This window comes from Acomys russatus, chromosome 11 (genome assembly GCF_903995435.1).
Source record: "Acomys russatus chromosome 11, mAcoRus1.1, whole genome shotgun sequence".
Lineage (NCBI taxonomy): Eukaryota > Metazoa > Chordata > Mammalia > Rodentia > Muridae > Acomys > Acomys russatus.
In genome coordinates, this window is record NC_067147.1 from 14,309,431 (window position 1) to 14,329,796 (window position 20,366).

General features: G+C 45.5%; 1 protein-coding gene across 1 annotated transcript; it reads left to right on the forward strand.

The window, feature by feature from the left end:
- The first annotated feature begins 6,775 nt into the window (after positions 1-6,775).
- Ankrd66 (ankyrin repeat domain 66) lies at positions 6,776-20,072 on the forward strand. Its single transcript, XM_051152933.1, has 4 exons — positions 6,776-6,840; positions 11,020-11,190; positions 16,184-16,412; positions 19,850-20,072. The coding sequence occupies exons 2-4, from the start codon at positions 11,028-11,030 to the stop codon at positions 20,034-20,036; spliced, it is 579 nt and encodes a 192-aa protein (XP_051008890.1). The 5' UTR covers positions 6,776-6,840; positions 11,020-11,027; the 3' UTR covers positions 20,037-20,072.
- Positions 20,073-20,366: the final 294 nt, after the last annotated feature.

The following is a 20,366-nucleotide window of genomic DNA, read 5'->3' on the forward strand; positions in this document are numbered from 1 at the left end:
GTCGTTGTTGCTCAGGGCCTGGTTGGAAGCCAAGTGGATCCGTTGATGAGGGTTAATAAAGGGACTGTTGATAAAAGCAGAAACGGGATTCAGGCCACAGTACATTGCTTTTCACTGAGCAACGCTGAGAGCCCCGACCGGCCCCGCACGAGGAGCAAGCGCAGAAAGTAATTTCGGAAACTTAGGTCGCTCTATGGAGAAAACCACCTGACAGGGCTGTGACCTTCACTGCCAGGCTGGCAGGCCTCCCAATGGAGTCAGTTTTCTAAGCCCATTCTTTATCTCCCCTCCCCAGCCGGCTGGGAGACACTGGCATGAGGGTCCATGGACTGTGCCCAATTAGGTCACCTCCAAGGGGCAGAACAACAGGTGGTGGGTGGTGGATCTAAGGAGACAAGTGGAAGATTTCCAATTTATTCCAAAACACTGGGTCTCAAAGCACTTTGTGCTATTTTCGGGCCACTCAACACAGTCAGAATTACAGTTGGTTTTTGCAATGTCTCACTTCCTCAAATGTATTAATGTCCCCCATAAGGAGGAAAGCTCTGACTATTTTCTCACCCATTATGAGAAGTTTAAAAATATCTGTTGTGAATTTCTATGAAAGGGACTCCCTAGGGCCAGGGTGACAGCTCAGTTGGTAAAGTGCTTGCCCTGCAAGCCCTAGACTCCGAGTTCATTCCCCTAGGACCCACGTAACAACAACAAACAAGCAAACAAAGTAAGCAGAGAGAGCTTGGTGGTGATGGGAGTGAATTCCTGCTCTGGGGAGTCTGGACAGGAGGATCCTGAGGGCTGTGGAGTCAGTGTGACCCGCTCAGCAGCTGTGGGCAACAAGAGAGCCTGGCTCTAAACACAAGGTTGGTGGTATCTGAAGAACCATAGCTGAAGTTGACACACACACCATACACACACCACACACATACACACATACCACACATACACACACACACACACACACCACACACACACACCACACACACACACACCACACACACACACACATACACACACACACCACACACATACACACACACACCACACACATACACACATACCACACACACCACACACACACACACACACACCACACACATACACACATACCACACACACCACACACATACACACACACACCACACACATACACACATACCACACACACCACACACATACACACACACACCACACACATACACACATACCACACACACCACACACATACACACACACACCACACACATACACACATACCACATACCACACACACCACACACACACACCACACACACACCACACACACCACACACACATATACATACACACCACCCACCACCCACACACACACCACACACACACCACACACCATACACACCCACCCCCACACACACCATACACATACTATACACCGTCCACCACCCACCCACTCAGCCACACACCACACACACACCACACACACACCACACCACACACACCACACACACACCACACCACCCCCACACACCACATACCACATACACACACCACACATACACACCACACCACACACACACCACACAACCAGCCACACATACCACACCACACCACACACACACACCACACCACACCACACACCACACACACACACACCACACACCCATCCACACACACCACACCACACACACACACCACAACACAACACACACCACACACACATACACACACACCACACCACACCACACAAACCACACCACACACACACCACATACACACACACAACATACACATACACATCACATATCACATACACACACACCACACACCACACATACATACCATACACACACACACACACCACACACCACATACACACACACCACATACACACCATACATACTAAACACACACATACCACACACACCATACACACACCACACACACATAGACACACATCACACTACACACAAACACACACACCACATACATACCATGCACACTACACATACACACACAACACACAATACACAACACACACACACCACACACCACCACACACACCATACACACCACACACACCACACCACACACACCACACACACACACACACCACACACCACGCACACACACCACACCACCCACACACACACCACACACTCACAGCACACACACACACCATACACACACATCCCACACAACACACACACAACACACATGGCACAACAGACAACACACACTCACAACACACACACACTCACCATACATACACATCACACACTCACCACACACACCACACACTATACACACACATACTACACACACACACACACACACACACACACTCACACACGAAGATAGTTATCCACAGCTCTCTGTAAGCAGGTTATGTATGTCCTACTCAGGTTACAGAACATCTGGTTTGGGCTGAGCAAGAACCATGGTTCTGCTCTTCAGAAGGTCCCTCCCAGAAAACATTTTAATTTAAGAAATGTGACCCTATATATAGCAGGGCTTCCTCGGAACCACCAGTACTTATAAATAACACACACCACACTTCAAATTAAACCCAGAGCTACATGCATGCCAGGCAAGCACTCTTTATCAGCCGAGTCATATCCCCAGTTCCAGGGTATAGACTGTTGGTGTTCATATAGCTGATCACAAGATCACCGTGAAAACACTGGAAAGCACCCATCACACAATCCACATATCCTGCTACTTGTAATAAATAAATATTTTATATTATCATGATTGCTTTTATTTTATTTGTATGCAGCCTCGTGTATTATGTCATTTGGTTTTTTTTTTTTTTCTTCACTTTGTCATTTCAATATGTTACATTAAGTTCATTCAATTTTTTTTTTTAATGTAGTAGAAGAAGCTCACTGCAAAAAGAAATCTTGGGGCCTCTCCCTTTGGTTGACCTTGCATTCTGGCCAGCTCATGACTGGGAAGAGGTTTGACATTAGGAACATTTTCAGTAGGAGAAGCCTGCAGTTTGCTGATAGAAGCTCCCATCATGGTCCTACCACTACCTGTCTCTTATTAGAGTTCCTCTGTATCTTATCAAGAGGACCTCTGTCCTGGAAAGTCAAGCTGAACTGCGACCATGTGAAGGCTTGGGAAGAGCAACGGAGCGTGAACACTGGCGGTTGGAACTCAGCCTTTCACACACCTTGTTGATAGCCTGTAATACACACCCATTAAACACTACTGTCTCTCACATAGCTCATCCTATGCTTCCCAACTATGGCTCTTCTCCCTTGGATTCTGTGAAGTTGTTTCTGCCCTGGTAATGATCTATCTACCTTGATAATTCTCTCTCTGCTACCACACTTTGGAGAAGGTGGGGGGTGGGTCTCAGGCTGGGGCTAGAGCCTCCTATGCTATGCTCAGTCTTAGTTTATCTTATGTGTTTTTTATACCTTTAAATATCCCCCGCCTCCCACATGTTTGTAACTTGAACCCCAGAGTCACAGGACTCTGCTCCTTGATACTTAGTGCTGAACGGGCTCCTCAGACTTATACCAACACTTAACACGTAATCTGTGTTCTTCCATCACACAACCTGGGCCCCACTATAGTCACTCCCACACCACCAGTGTCATCGCCTAAGCAAGAGGAGACAGCCTTGATTCTCCTTTCCCCCTCACTGCTCATGCCTTAGCCATTGACAACTGATGTCAAGATTCCCTCTGCAACGCTGTAGTCTCGGTACTTCGCCATTTCTCCATGACCCCTGCAGCCCTCATTCGCCGACTCCCCATCCTTCCTTGTCTAGACTTCTGCAGGGTATCTCTCCAGCATCTGTGTTGCAGTCTCATCTCCACTTAGCAGCCAGAGGACCTCTGAAGGAAAGCCAAGTTGTGCCATTCCCATCTCACCTGGTACTAAAACCTTTCCATGGCTACTCTTTGCATTAGGGGTAAAAAAAAAAAAAAAAAAAAAAAATCCAAATTCCTGGCTAGGTCCCAGAAGACACTGAGCATCTTAGCACTGAGCTACCTAGCTGCGCTACATCTCTACTACTCACTCCACACTCCTCCACCAGCCGCATCCTCCTCTCTCAGTGTGGACCGCCCGCCCTCTCCAGCTCTGCATCTGCCTTGGTCCTCTGGGTTCGCCACATCTCCCCTTTTAGTCAGAGTTCTTCAGAGGGTCAGGATCACTACAGTGCATAAGAAGGGCTTTATCAACTGGCTTCTGCGGTCAGGGACAGAGCAGTTCTGCAACAGTCACTCCTCAGCTGTAGAGTTGCGGGTCGAGAAAAGTACATTCTTCATGATGTACTTCATCTGACTAGGGTACGTGTGCTCCTTTCTAATGTCTTCCAGGGACACTGGCCAAGCCAGAATCCAGGGGCTAGACCGATGATTCAGTAAAGCAGGTGCTGGACAGGCGTTTCCATCCCTGGCACTTGTGCATGCTTGGCATGGCAGAAGCACGGAGATTCTGGGGGGCTGGCTGAGTAGCCAGGCTAGCTTCAGATTCAGAAAGAGACCTTGTCTCAAATGGATAAGATGGAGACACAAGGAACATACACACACACACAAACACACACACACACACACACACACACACATGCTAGTGCAACGCGGCTACTAATCTTGTCACAACCATCATAATGCAGCTATTTTCTAAGATCTTATTTGCCTACAAATACACCTTTTGACTTGGGAGCCTTTAGGGCCTTTTATATACAAACAGTAACAGAACTCCTCTGCTTTTCCAAGTGTCTCTCAGTCAAGCTAAGGCCTATTAGGTCTCACACTAAGGACAAAAGAACAAAAATGGCTGTTTAACATATCAAAGCAGACTCTGGCTGCCAGTTCCCTAAGTCCCTACACATAAACACTTGTTATGGAGAAATCCTACCCTAAACTCTCCAGCCCAGCGGGTGGCTTCTTCATCTCTTGGTCCCCAGGCACTCTTTGCTCCCTTTCTCTTCCCTTTCTCTTCCTCTTTCCCCTCCCCTCCTCTGATGGCCCAGTTCAGTCTGGGCTCTTCCAGAACCTTCTGGCTGTTTTTGCCTTCATAGCTACAATAAGCCTTATCCTCAGCCCATACCTAGAAGCACCATATCCTTCATTGTATATTTTTCATCCAGGATCTTCTCAGCCTGTGTGCACAATCCTCTCCCATTTTTTTCTCCCTTTTCATGGTGTTCCACTATGGCATTAAAAAAAATTGTAACTTTATATGCAACCATTTTTTTTTCTTGTTTGTTTTCTGCCCATCCTGAATGTTTGCTCAACTGAGTCAAGACAACGGGTGGCTTGTTCTCTGCCTGGCTGTTGTAGTTTTCTTTGTGCTGCTTGCGATAAAATATTCAGACCAAAAGCAACTTAATGGAGGAATGGGTTTATTTACACTTTCAGGTCACCGTCCACTGCTGAGGGAAGTTGGGGCAGGAACTCAAGGAAGGAGCCTGAAAGTAGTGCATGCAGCATTGCCTTTTCACTGGGGAACTCAGCCACAACCAAAGAACAGTGGGAGCCATGAAGGTGGCTCTCTCACCAGCTCAGCTAGCTTTTTTTTTTTTTTTTTTAATAAATCCTATTGTTAACATGGCTGCCCCCAATCTGCCTAGCAACCTATGACATCATCACCCGCTGGCCACTAAGTGTGCCAGCTGCCCAGGATATTAAAAAAATAAAAAAAGCAAACCCATCTCATCTCCCTCTGTTGCTCCTCTCTTTCTTTCTCTCCATCCCTTTCTCTCATTCTCTTCCTCTTCCTCTCTCTCCTGTTCTCTCTTGCTGTCTCTCTTTCTTTTCCTCTGGGGCTCCCTCCCCGCTTCCTGTTCTCCGATGCTCCTACAAGTAAACTTCTCCATATCATCTATGTTGCCTGGCATCTTATTTTTCATATTTAATACCCACGGCCACCTGCCTGGAGTGGTGCCATCCACACTGGGCTGGAACTTCCACCATCAGTTTATAATAAGATAAGCCCTCGCAGACAGACAAGCCGCTGGAGGCCATTGCTCTGTTGAGGCTTCTCCTCTCAGATGGCTCTAGGCTGTGTCAGGTTGACAACTGAGGCCAACCAGAGCATTGTCCCAGTACAGCCAGCAACACATCTTGGAAGAAAAATAGGAAGAGTAATGGAGGGAAGGAAAGAAGGAAGGATAAAAAGAGAGAAGGAGTGAAAAAGAGAGGGAAGAAGCTACAGAGGGCCGGACAGTGGGGTTTGAGGTAAGCAGTGCCGTAGGCATGGTAGATGAGTGGTTAGAGCAGAGGGCAGGAGAGGAAAGAAGGCCAAGAGAAAACATCCAGGAGATGCTACTGTTTAAACATCTTTCTTGCGTTAAATGTTCTATAAATCACTTCAGCCAATTCTATTGAATAGTCAGAAGGGCAAAGCTTTAAAAGGCTTCCTTTGAGTGGTGAGGAAAAAAAAGAAAAGTCAAAGGTAAGGATCTGCTCAGGATCTCACAGCTGGTTCTGAATGTTGTGGCGTGGGGCTCAGGCTGTCTCCAGTACTCCCCAGTGGGCAGACATCCCTCCTTCCCAGTGAGCTACCACGCAGCCACCCTGCTTTAAGGTATCTTGTGAACCGCCAGTAATCAGCCGCTTTTCAACTTCAATCTGTTTATCAAATGCTCTTACAAACCTGTTGAGGAGGACCATCACAGTTAAACTAAAGTAGAAGATGGAATTCCTGAAGAGTTTGGACAGGAAGAGAAGTGGCAAGCCTGGCCCACCAGACTCCCAGGGACTGGAAAGCCAGCTGAGGCCTGTTTATGGAGGAGGAGGAAGAGGAGGAGGAGGAGGAGGAGGAGGAGTCAGTTTCCATGGTACAAACATACTAACACTCCAGCCAGCTAAGGTGACCTGTAGCACGGAGCTCCTTGGAAAGACAGTAAGTGTGCCAATCTTAGATCTTTATTTTTTTAATTAGATAAATCATACTTAATAAGAGATATACTACAGTTGGGTATTCTTTTTAATTTTTAATTTTCAGAGCTGAGGACCTTACCCGGGTCTTGTGCTTGCTAGGCAAGCTCCCCACCACTAAGCTAAACCTGTAACCCCCTTGGTGGCTGCTTTTTAAACTGAGGCCTATCTACCTAAAAGATTAGAGTTCAGATACTTGACCAGATTCACAAAGACTCATGCAAAGGGAAGTTTGCTAAATTTCAGTAGTTAGGGTAGTGAATTCAGGTATGTTTAACATACCCAGTTTAGTGAGTCTTAGCATTTTCAAGTTGGGAAACCATTGCTACCACAGTACAGTTTTAAGAGATTTCATTCCCCACCCCACACACAAGTGAAATTCTGTGCTTTACCAGCACTTATTGCCCACACCTGGGCTGGAAAGCTCAGCATAGGAGGCAGGGTATGCCAGCTATACCCTGTAACAGGTAGGGGCTGAGGGATGCTAGGAGAACCTGGAGGCCAGGTCTGCTTTGAAGTGTTAAATAGGGACCTTGGCCATTTGTCCTCAGTTTGAAACCTACTACAAGTGGTGTGTGTGTCAGAGGCCAACCCTGTGTCGTGTTCCTCAAGAGTCACAGGTAGCTCACCTGGCTACTGTGTTTTTGTTTTGTTATCTGTTGGTTAATATCTAGGATCTTCCCTCCTTTTGCCCATGATCACTAGTGCTCCGTGAACACTCACGTCCAATTTTTTTTTTTTTTTTTTTTTTTTTGCTTTGTTTTGTGTTTCAAGACAGGGTTTCCCAGGTAACCCTGGCTGTCCTGGGACTTGCTGTGTCTCAGAGGCTTCTGCCTCTGTCTGCTAACCTAGGCCTGGTCCTGAAGGCTTCTTAGCCTCCGTACAATCAAACCTAAGCCTAAAATGTTTTCAGCCTCTGAAACTTACTGCTTCGTAAGCTCACCATTTCTTGTTCTTTCTAAACTCTGGCTGGCTGATTCAACTCAGCTGTTCTGCTGCGAACGCCTCTCCCAGCTGACTTATTTAATCTGGCTACCAGGACTAGGCCCTGCTTAGCAGACAGAGACAGTAAGCCTCTCAGAAAGCAGTTGCAACAGGCAAATAAAAGCTCCTTTTACACCAATGAGTCAGAAGCACAATTTCCTTAAGTGATCTGTGCAGACAGAGGTTGGCAACTTGTGATCACTAGGCCAAATCCCGTTTCTGTTTTGAAAGCTTATAGTCATCTAAGGTATGGGGCCTTCCTAGGGTACCTCTAGGAGACTAGGGCAAGCTGCCATGGCTCCTACACCTTTGGTGATCTTTTTATCCCAAATCACCTGCTTGCCCAGCCCCTACTATGCTTGGTCTATACTTCAGGCCCCAATGATCATAGTGGTGAAAGACCCTGAATGTGTGGGAGGAGTGCAGTAAAAAAAACTAATGTCAAGCCACTGGGCAAAATGTCCTCATTTCTACCACAGACAGAATTCTGCCTAAAAAAGGGCAAGCTTGGATGCAGGTAGAGTCGACGGCCAAACTCTGCCAAGACAGGGTAAGCAAGTCCTCGATAGTTCCTGCTTCACAAGTATGTCTGTCAGATATATTGGACCAGAAGGCTGAAGAAGATGCTCCAAAGTTATAGAGAGTTTTGGGTGACTGCTCAGGTAGAAAACTGTCTCTGTCATCTTCTCATTTGGAAAGCTACTAACCTGCCCTCCCGCCATACTTAGGTGATTGAGTTTACTCCTTCTCAAGTCTCTGACGGGGTTGAAGACCAGCTAGTTTAGTTTTACAATTAAGCTTAGTTGCTTAGGGGTTAAGATGTTTTTAGGTCTCTAGATAGATGTTTTACATTGATAATGACTAGCTATGATAGATACTGATTTACATTCAGAATTTTAGACGCACCAAGATAGGAAAGATGTTTTCTTCAAGGCTGCCAAATACAAATAGCCAAAACACTATGAATGTAACATTTATATAATTCCTAATTGAGTCATTGTTCTCTTTGCTGTGGGTCATTTATTGTATATGTATATATGTATAATAAATGTATATGAAAAAATTTTAATTTAATAAAAAAAAAGAAAAAAAAGAAATTAATGAGATGGCCATTCTGTGATAATAGAGGTGGTTTTTTTTGTTTTTGTTGTTGTTGTTTTTTTTTATATTTTATGTGCATTGGTATTTTACTTGCATATGCCTATGTGAAGGTGTCAGATTCCCTGGAACGAGAGTTGCAGACAGTTGTGAGTTGCCATGTGGTTGCTGGAAATTGAACCCTGGTCCTCTGGAAGAGCAGCCAGTGCTCTTAACTGCCCCACCCCGACCCTGAGCCATCTCTCCAGCCCCAGGGAGAAGGTTTTTAATTCGGGGGGTGGGGGATAAGAGAGAGAGAAAACATGGAAAGGCATCTGGGCAAGTCCAGAGCAGAGAGGAAAGGAAGCAGACTGGGCATGGCCAGGGCCGGGGAAGCAGGAACAGCAGGGAACAGCAAGAGTGGATGGGTAGGGCGAAAAATCTTGCCATTGTAAAGAATGGAGATGTGTGTGTGCATGTGTGTCTGCATCTGAAACAGCCATGGGGAGAGATGAGAAAGGCAAGAAGGCTAGCTTGGCTTTGACATATATAACAAGTGTGTGGGTGAGCAGGGCTTGAAGGAGCCTGGAGGCCAGCATAGGCTATGACATTCAACTAGATAGATATGTCAATGGAGAGCCATATGTCCCTTCTGTCGGAGACAAGGTTTCCCATCCTTTTGGCAGATGAGAGCCAGTTTCACAAGTTCCTTAGGAATAATGGCTTTTATCTGACCACCAGAAATTCTATATCTAACCACCAGAAATTCAGTCCATCTTGGGCTGAGCCTAGACTCTATTTTTGAGACAAGTCAATGGATTCGCCCTTTTGGAGGGAAGTTAGCCCTTTTGTACCTGACACTAAACTTTGTCACAGCCATAAAGGTCTTGGATGAGAGTTTAAGGGGATCACTGAGTGCATGGATTGTTGAGGAGTAATTTTACTAGAAGAGATTTATTATTGCTGTGGATGACAGACAGGGGGTAAACAGCATGACAGGATTCTGAGAGCAGGCCCCGGTATGAGACAGATGGCATAGTGGGGTCTCTGAAGAAGAACCAGAGCCCCGTGGCAGAAGTCGGGGCCTTTTCTTGTATGGTTTTGAGGATGGAGGAAGTTTCACAGCACAAGCCAATAGCCAGCTGGGCTCTCTCTGACTCATTGGCCGGAGGCAGAGCAGGATACACGTCTGCCTTTGATGTAAACTCACTGCCCAGACAAGTGATTCAGACATCTGTAAATCTGTTAGCCAGGGACTTCAGACAGTCTCAGTTAGAGAGCCTGGGGGTATCTGTGGAGGAGGAAGGATTTCTGCACGTATTGTGGCCTGTGGGGCAGTAGCTAGATGTTAACATTACGTTCTCATGTAACCCATCAGTGGTCCCAGGCACACGGCGGAGCTCACGTAGCTCTACACTGGGCAGCTGTTGAGGTGAGATTGTCAACCTCTGTGAGGAGCAAGGTCTGCCTAGAACAGTGCAGCTTGGGGCTGAGAGCATCCCAACCATCTCACCTGCCAGGTGCTTCCTCCTCAGGTCTGTTCTCTTTGTCTTGAGGACAGCTGGGAGGTGCTGGGTACCAGGTAGATGACGGCACATCCACTCCAGGCAAATGGAGAAAAGGGTAGAAGTGGAATTCCTCCCCTTGTTATATATAAATTGCTTCTACGTTCTTATGAAGCTGCCTCTACTTTGTCCCCTGTAGTAAAAGCAATTTGCTAGTTTCCAGAAAAAGTCATGAAGCTTGCTCTACACATGTGCGTTGAAAGCTCTTACATTTTGCAATGCGTTCTTCCCAGTCACAGGCTCTCTCCCTGTCACCAATCTCTTCAGGATCAAACAAACCTAAGGTTCTGACAAGACAGCTCTGTTTACTTCCCAGTCTTAGTGACTGGCTCTTTTTTCCTGTGCCCTGGGCACTGCATTTTAATTATGTTTACATCTCCCATTCTCTGGCTCTAAGGTTATTCTCATATTTGATTATGCAGCAGAGACCACTCCAGGAGCCTTGGTCCCTGTCCCAGAGTTTCAGGTTTGGTAGGCGGAATAAATGGAACTTCCTAAGTGGCCTGTATTCCCGGCAGACTCTGTCATGGAACTGTCAAAAATATCAGACATGACAAAGCTCCACCAGGCTGTGGCTGCAGGGGACTGCAATTCAGTAAAGAAGATTTTGAAGAAAGGTCTCTGTGATCCAAACTACAAGGACGTGGACTGGAATGACAGGACCCCGCTTCACTGGGCTGCAGTCAGAGGTGAGTAGAGCATGTCTCTGCCGCCCACTTCCTCATGTTGCAGGAGGGTGGCGGCATCAGTGTGTGCCGGAGAGTGTTGGATGGAACGCTTCAACTCTGGCGTTAACTCTCTCTAGTGATAGCACCTGGACCATGGTCCGTAATGTTTTGGGATCCCCCCCCCCCCTTTAACTCTGCTATATGAGGGAGGCAGGGATGCTACGCTGGAGTTCTTTGATGGGGTGTTAGGCAATGTGTACAATGAGGAGACCATACATGTGCTGCTCTCAGTTAGTCCTCTGTCATCATGACATCATGAATGGAGTATACGAGGATCCCCGCCCCTCCCAGAACATCTCAGTTATATGATGGGAAGTTACGGACAAAACTCAGTCTTTCAGTATTGGTGCTGGAGAGTTGACTCTGCAGTTAGGAGTGCTCTGCCTCTGGGGCACCTGCACACATGTGCATTATGCATGGGCATGAGCACCTGCACACACACACACACATACACACACGCACACGCACACATGCATACATTTAAAAAGTCTTTAGTAATAAACACCACCACATAATGCTAAGTAAAGCATTTATAGTCAATTATTCATCTTCTCTCTTGTGGGGAGAAGGACAAGGCAGAAAGTAGGACCAGCTGCAAAGAACTTGGTTGAGATATTTGTGCAGAAATCTAAGTAGGGAGAATTGGTAGCTATACCAGGGGACTGTTTTGGGGGAACATGAGCTGTATGTTGGGCATTGTGCTGGGAGCTTCGTGTCTGGGAATTCTTTCATACTCCTCAAGGATTTGGTGAGGCCTGTGGTAACAACTCTAATTTGCAAATGAGGGATGAGGGCATTAAGCATGAGGCATTTGTTTCTTTTTCTTTTCTTCCCCACCTCTTCTGTTCTCCTTCCTTCTCTTCCTCCTCTCCCTCTTCTTTCTCCTCCTCCTTATCTTTCTTCTTTCTTTTCTTCTTCTTCTTCTTCTTCTTCTTCTTCTTCTTCTTCTTCTTCTTCTTCTTCTTCTTCTTCTTCTTCTTCTTCTTCAGATAGGGTTTCTCTGTGTAGCCCTGGATGTCCTAGGACTCACTCTACAGGCCAGGTTGGCCTCGAACTCAGAGATCCACCTTCCTCTGCCTCCTGAGTGCTGGAATTCAGAGTATGCGCTACCATCCAGCCAGGAATTTGTTTCTTATCCAAGGTACCATTTGTTGGTGATGGGAGCCCATATCTAGAAAGCCAGTGTTCTTAAACTGTGTCAGCTGAGTTCTAAGTGTGCTCAAATTGCTGATTATAATTATTTTTGTTAGTGTGTATATCTATGATGTGTGTAGGTGTGTGTGTGTGTGTATGTGTGTGTGTGTGTGTGTGTGCATGTGCCATGGCATACATGTGAAGGTCAGAAGTCAGTTCTCTTTTGCTTTATATAAGTCTGGTTCAGGTTACCAGGCTTGTATGACCAATTTCATCAACAAAAATATTAAAATATTTTAATTTAAAATTTTAAATTACTTATCTTTAATATTTTATTACATGTTTATTATTTAAAACAGTTTTTAAATTTAAGAACATTTTGATTATATTCTTTCTCTCCTTCAAGTCCTTCCAGAGCCTCTCCTACTCCCTACTCACCCAACTTTAAATTCTTTCTCAAAACAAAAACAAACAAACGAACAAACAAAACCCCAATACAATAACAACCCTCCCAAACCAAGAAAACAAGACCACACCTAAAAAGAAAAAAAAAAAAAACAATGGCCGAGGTGGATGAAGAGAAGGAACAGGGTAGGATAGGAAGGTGGAGGAAAATGAGGGCAGGGATCAGGTGTAGGGAGAGGACAGAGGGCTTGCAAGAAGAAGAGAAACCATGGGTGGGGACATCTCCGAGACAAGCTGGACATTTTGGGAGGATATGAAAGCGATTCTAGCTAGACTCCTAGTAGTGTAGGATTATTGAGACTGAACAGGCCATTTTCTAATCAGACAGGACTTCTAGTAGAGGGAAGAGACCACCAACCCATCCACAAAACCTTCAACCCAAAATTCACCCTGCTTACAAGATGTGCAGGGATAAAGATAGAGCAGAGATTGAGGGATCGTCCAACCAATGCCTGGCCCAACCTGAGACCCACCCCACTGGAGTGAGCCAACCCCTGACACTATTAAGTTTCCTCTGCTATGCTTGCAGATAGGATCATAGCATAGCTGTCCTCTGAAAGGCTCCACCCATCAGCTGATGGAAACAGATGCTGAGATTCACTGCCAAACATGGGGCAGAGCACAGGGAGCTTTGTGGAAGAGGGGGTAAGGGTAGAAGGACCTGGAGGGGAGAGGAGATCCACAAGAAGACCAACAGAGCCATCTAACCTGGGACCAAGGGGCTTGAAGAGTCTGAAGCACCAACCAGTGACCATGCACAGACTGGATCTAGGCCCCCTACATGTATGTACTCAATGGGCAGATTGGTCTTCATGTGGGTCCCCTAGTTAGGGGAGCAAGACCTGCCTCTGACATGAACTCTGTTGCCTTGCCTGATTTTAGATCATGTCCCCCTGGCAGAGCTGCTTTGTCTGGCCGCAGTGGAAGAGGATGCATTCAGTCCTGATGCAACTTCATGTGCTGGGCTGAGTTGGTAGCAGGGTGGGGTGGGATGAGGTGAGGAGCTCCCCTTCTATGAGGAGTAAGAGAGGGGCAATGGGGGAAGAAGAAGGGAGGGTGGAACTAGAAGGAGAGGAGGGAGGGGGCTCTGATCCAGATGTAAAGTGATAAACAAACAAACAAACAAACAAAACCAAACCCAAAACCACTAAATTACAGCCAAATAAAAGCAAACACACACACACACACACACACACACACACACACACACACACACACACACACAAAAAAACAGCTGTGGAGTCCCTTATATAGTTGGTTAACTACTTGTGAACATGAGGCATGTCCTGGAGTAATTGATACACCCAATTTTGTTCTATGGAAGAAAACTGATGTTCACTCTCCCAGCGCCTAGGTTTTCATTAATTAATTAATTAATTTGTTTTCTTAAAGAATAAAGCAAAATAAAATATAACTATCCCATTGAAGTTGAAGAAGACAAACCAACAGAAGGCAAAGAGCCAAGAAAGGGCACAAGAATCAGAGACACACTCAGGAACCCCATAAAAAAACAGTAAATTGAAAGGCATACTATATATGTAGAGGGCCTGGTGCAGACCCCTGTGGGCTTATACAAATGCCTCAGTCTCTGTGAGTTCTTAAGAGCTTTATTCATTTCGATTTAAGGGGCCTTATTTTTGTTAGTGTTCTCCATATCCTATGGCTCTTAAACTGTTTTTCTGCCTCGTCTTCTTCAGGGATCCCTGAGCTCTTAGGGGAAGGATTTGATGGTGACATCCCAGTTAGACTTGAGCATTCCAAGGTCTCTCTCACTCTCTGAGTAATGCCTGACTGTGAGTCTCTGTGTTTGTTCCCATCTGCTGCAGGAGGAAGCTTCTCTGATGATGGCTACTCGAGACACTGGCCTATGAGTATATCAGAATATCATTAGGAGCCATCTTATCAGTACATTGTTTTCTTCTTCTTTTAGACAAGGTCCCTGGGCTATCTACTCGCAGGTTCTTGGCCACCCAAGCAGTGTTGGGTATGAGTTCCGTCTCATGGAGTGGGCCTTAAATCAAATCAGTTATTGGTTGGTTACTTCCACAGGCTTTGTGCCACCGTTGCCTTAGCATATCTTTCAGACAGGACACCATTGTAGATAAAGAGTTTGTAGCTGGCTTGGTGTTCACATTTCTCTTTTGAGAGTGTGAAGAATAACTTTCTGTGTCAAAGACGCTGACACATAGGGGTGCAGGCTCAACATCTCTGTTTTCATTGAGCTATATGGGGGCTGTCTTCAGCAATGGGGCCTTAATGTTAGTTAGTGGACAGCAACCTATATTCTTGGCAACAGCCTGGGTTGTTTGGGAATTCCCATGGGATCCCTTTGACCAATAACTCAATTAAACTAATCCTGACACTTGTAGCTTTGTTTGGTGATAAAGAAATCACCAGTTGGGACTCTTACACCCCCATTATTTTGCAATTTCATACATACATACATTTGTATATATGTATACATAAACACATGTATGTATATATACATATATATGTTTCTACTATATTAGGTTTCTATACTACCCCTCAAATGCCTCTAAATTTTAGCAGTCCCTCCCTGTATTCCCTTTTACATAAAAGCCCCCTACATTCTTCTATAACTATTTACTCTATTTCCCTTTTCTAATAGGAGAGATCTACCTGTACCCTCTAGTCCGTTGCTCTATAGCTAACCTCTGTGGTCTATGGATTGGAGCTTGGTTCATTAACTTCATACCTAATATCCACATATAAGTGAATACATACCATATTTGCCTTCGTGAGTCTGGGATGTCTCACTCAGGATGATTTTTTTCTAGTTTTATTCATTTGCCTGCAAATTTCAAAATGTCTTTTTTTACAGTTGAGTACTATTTCATCATATAAAAGTACCATGTTTTTATTCATTCATTCTTCTAGTGAGGGACATCTAGGTTGTTTCCAGTCTCTGGCTATTATAAATGGAGCAGACAGTTCAAGAACTGTGTGGGATACAGAGTAAGTTCAAGGCCAGTCTTTGAAACTCAACTAGACTCTCTCTCAGAATAAGAAGAAACGAGAGTTCAAAAGAATATAACTCCGTCATAGAGACCTTGCATAAAGAATGTGGGGCCCTAGCTTCAGTTCCAAATTCTATTTAATAAAAATTATAAAAACATAGAAGGTATTGCAGCTGCAGAAGCAGTGAGAGTTGCTAGTGTATAGATGGGAAGGACTTGAGCAAGGCCTGGGACTGTGGACAGAAAGGATGGCTGTTCTAGAAAGAATACGGAAGTTCTTAGAGGGCTCAGGTCTACGCTGTTAAGGCTGTTTCTGGTTTCAGACCACTGAGGACATTTTTATTTCAACTCCGTCTTCTCCCTCCATGGTATCTAAGGGCAAATGGAGGTGATACATCTGCTGATACAGTATGGAGCCAGACCCTGCTTGGTCACTGATGTAGGCTGGACCGCAGCTCACTTCGCTGCTGAGTCAGGCCATCTGAGTGTACTCAAAACTCTCCATGCACTGCATGCTGCCATTGATGCTGCTGACTTCTTTGGAGACACACCTAAGAGGATTGCACAGATCTATGGTCAGAAAGCCTGTGTGGACTTCCTGGAAAAGTAAGTCCTGTGTTTTCCCAGCTATGGAAAGGAGCCTACAATCAGAGTTTTTGTCAATTGAATAATTTCTAGATAAATGAAAATGAAGACCCAGCACAGCGGTTCTCAACCTTCTTAATGCTGTGACCCTTTAATACAGTTCCTCATGTTGTGGTAAGCCCCATCCATAAAATTATTCCATTTCTACTTCACAACTGTAATTTTGATAATGTTTTGAATCATAATGTAAGCATATAATATGCAGGATATCTGATATGCAACCCAAAAGCGCTTGTGGCCCATAGGTTGAGAACCAGTGAACAAATTGATGGGTATTAGAAGTTTTTAAAAGATTATTTACTTTTATTTTATGCATATGAGTATTTTACCTGTGTGCATGTATGTGCACTGTGTGAAGCCAGGCGAGGGTGTCAGATCCCCCTGAAGCTGGAGTTACCAACTGTTATAATCAGTGATGTTGGTGCTAGAAGCAGAACTCTGGGTCCCTCTGCAATAAAAGAGCTAGTGCTCTTAACATCTGAGCAATCTTTCTAGATCCTGTAATAATTTAAAAATGGATTTTAAGGGTTTTTTTTTTTTAATAAGGATGACAACTTGTGGTTGAAAAGCACATAGATCTTTCAAAATTTAGATCCTACAAAAATTAGCTCTAATAAGAGCTGGACACTAAGTTGGAGGATAGGACATGGCCACCCTTGGGATTCTGACAGGTACTTGAGCTAGCTGTGTGACTTTGTACAAGTTAAAACCAGCTCTCTTACCCTCAGTTTCCTCATACATACAGTACAGCAGGGGCTGAGGAAATGGTCCAGTCAGTGAGGTGCTTGCCACACTAACAAGAAGACCTGAGTTTGGGTCCTCAGCACTCATATAAAACCAGCCAAGGTGGCCATATCTGTAGCTCCAGTTTGAGAGTTTACAGACAGAGGATCATAGGAACTTGCTGGGCAGCCAGTCTGGACAAAAGTGCAAGCTGTAAGCTCAGTGCTTAGTCCATGTAAGGCCCTGGGTTCAATTTTTTGGCACTGCCATCCCCTAAAAAGTTAAACTAGTAAAACAGTTGCCTACGATGAGATTGACTATCTATAGAAGTAACTGTTTTAGAAATGGCATCATGACTGTTCCGACGTATGGTCGAGGAGAAGGTGTTTATTGCAGATATGGGGGAGAGTACAGTTAGAGGTCCCTGGAATACTCCAGTGCAGGGAAAGAAAGTAGTAGATTAAACATGGTCAGTAGAATGGACTGTGGCCATGAGAGGAAACCAAGAGAGGAAGAGAAGAGGGAGAGCAAAGAGGAGAGACGGCCAGGAGGACCAAAAGCCAAGAAAATACATGGCACAAATGGTGGGATTACATAAGCATGAGAAGCTGTGGGGAAGGAAGCCCATGAGCTGGAGAAATTTATCATAGGGGGCAGGAATTTCAGTGTGGACCCAAATAACATGTGTTTGTAATGCCAAGAGAGCCTGGAGGCCAGCATGTGCTTTGGTCTGTGGATAGGCACCCCAGTCAGCCATTTGTCCGGAGCTTCTTTTGGACCTGACATCTCTAAATGCTCTACTGCTGGGCTTGACCTGCTGATGAAAACCCAAGAAGTAAGCAGATGAGTGCTGGTGGGGAACTAGAGATGTCTCTTTCTAGCTAAGCCCCTACAGTGGTTTGTTGAGTCTTCCTTTCCACTGGAAGCCATGAAGGGACACACTTCTCAACCTCCACACTTCCAGGTTCTACAAAAGCCCACATCAATAAATCTTTGTCTTCCCATCCTTTCTGTGTCATGGTGCTCCTCCACCTAGAACCTTGCTATCTTCTACAAGAAAGCCACCCCTGTCTTCTTTGTTTAGTTTTCGATTCTGCCCGTATTGTTGATAGTTTCTACCCTTTTCTTCCCACTCCTTATTTGGTCTGTGAACATGTTCAAATAGATCTTACTAAGCAAATGAACGAAGAGCTAGACAACACACACACACACACACACACACACACACACACACACACACACACACACACACACACCTCCCCTAGGCTACTCGGGAGGGAGTTTATCTATAGAATTGTTTCTCTTCCCTCTTCTCTCCATCACTTTCCAGAAGCCTTCCCCATCTCTGTACTGAGTCATTTCTTATATGAGTAATTAGAAGCTTCCTGTTTCTGACAAATGTTCCCTTCTCCATCCATAGCCAGTTAATCTTTAAGCATGTCTCTTCTTCTTCCCTTTCTTTTTCTTTTCTCTCTCCTCTTGCTCCCTTCTTCCCTTCCCCATCCCTCCATCCCTCCTGCCCTTCCTTCCTTCCTTCATGTGTGTGTGTGTGTGTGTGTGTGTGTGTGTGTGTGTGTGTGTGTGTCTCACTATATAACACAGCTTGGCCTTCAATTCATGATCCTCCTACTTCAGTTTTCCAAGTGCCAGGATTACAGGCAGGCACACCTGCCCACATGGGGCCCAGTTCCTCGGGTATTTATCCTTGAGAGCCTTTCAGTGTCCTGACCTTGGCTTACTCTTGATTCCCTCCAGCCCCAGCAATCTTAGCCCCTCCTTAGTGACCAGATGCACAAGGCATTTGGCCCGAGAGTAACTAAAATGGAATGGGCACTGCCAGGTAAATTGGGCAGGCAATGCTGAGCAGACAAAAGCAAATGTCAACGGCATCACATGTGAATCACACTTACTTATTATTTCCCACCAGGAACTTATTTCCCTTTCGATATTAGAACATTCAGAGGGATGATGTCTGGACAAAGGTGGAATTAGTATGGTCCTGCAAAGATAGTGAAGACCTGGCCGAAGGAGGAGGGGGAAAACCGGTTGATCTGGGGGGGAGGGAATGTGAAGGGATGAAGGCCCTGGCTGACTGGGTGATCACAGCCAGGAAGACTTGCAGGCTAAAGTGGGTGGGTGGAGGAGTGTAGTGAGTTAGGCAAGAGGCCAGTGCTCAACTCATCATGGGATTGATGAGCTGAAAAGACAGGCTAGCAAAGTTGCTCACACATTACAGGATGTTGCAGTGGGTGTACTGTAGTGGAGTTAGAGGTTTTGTGACTCCAGGCAAAAAAAAAAAAAAAAAAAAATGACAGAGGATTTCTTCATAGTTCACGTTGTGAGGAAGTAAGCTCCTAGGCTATTTTTATTTAATTTACCTATACATACTGATTAATTAAAATGGAATGAGCTAATGGCCGAGACAAATTTATAGTATATAAATGCAGGTTTATTGGAGCAGCTTTCCCCTCCTTCAGCTAGTTTCCCTGGTATCTGAGGTGTTCTGAATGTTAGGTTTAGAGTCTAAAGTGTACACCTGGATGCCGGTGAACTTGGCCTCCTTCCTTCGCAATTAAGATCTGTGGCCTGCACTGTGTGTAGCACTCAGGACATGAGGCAATGCCAACACTGGCCAGGCTCCTTCTGCCCTCACAGGCTGCTCTCTTTGTATACAGGGCAGAACCGGAATGCAAGGATCACCGCCGGAGAGGACTGCTGATTGATGAACAGGACCCAGATTGGGACCTCAAGAAAAGGGAGCTAGAGCTGTCTCTTCCTGCCCCAAATCAAAACACCAAGAAAATGAAGAAGAGAGTTCGAGGCTCTACCAGGCTCAGCCATTCCAAGGCCTGGAGACTATGAGAAGGCAGAGCCCCCACAGACTGAAGCAGTCCTAGCCCGGAGCCAGAGGGGTTCACAGGCTCCCTTGTCTCACGAGATCTGACCCAGCCACCATTACCCAGGCTTCTACAGAAAGTCACAGCTAGCCAACCATCCAGGTGGAAAGTATTTCCAGAGTGTTCTCCATAGGAGCCACATGTCTCCTTACTAAAGCCACATGCCCAGAAGCACAACCTAGAGGGGACACATCAGCAGACAGACAGCTGCTTGCGTTTTGTTTTTAGTAATTTGCGGTGTCAGCATGCCCCGCCCCTCACCCCACAAACGCACACATAATGTTCCCTGATCAAA

Coding starts and splice junctions, on each gene's coding strand:
- Ankrd66 (XM_051152933.1), top strand. CDS start 11,028: ATGGAACTGTCAAAAATATCAGACATGACAAAGCTCCACCAGGCTGTG. Junction 11,191..16,183: donor TCACTGGGCTGCAGTCAGAG/GTGAGTAGAGCA, acceptor ATGGTATCTAAG/GGCAAATGGAGGTGATACAT. Junction 16,413..19,849: donor TGTGTGGACTTCCTGGAAAA/GTAAGTCCTGTG, acceptor CTTTGTATACAG/GGCAGAACCGGAATGCAAGG.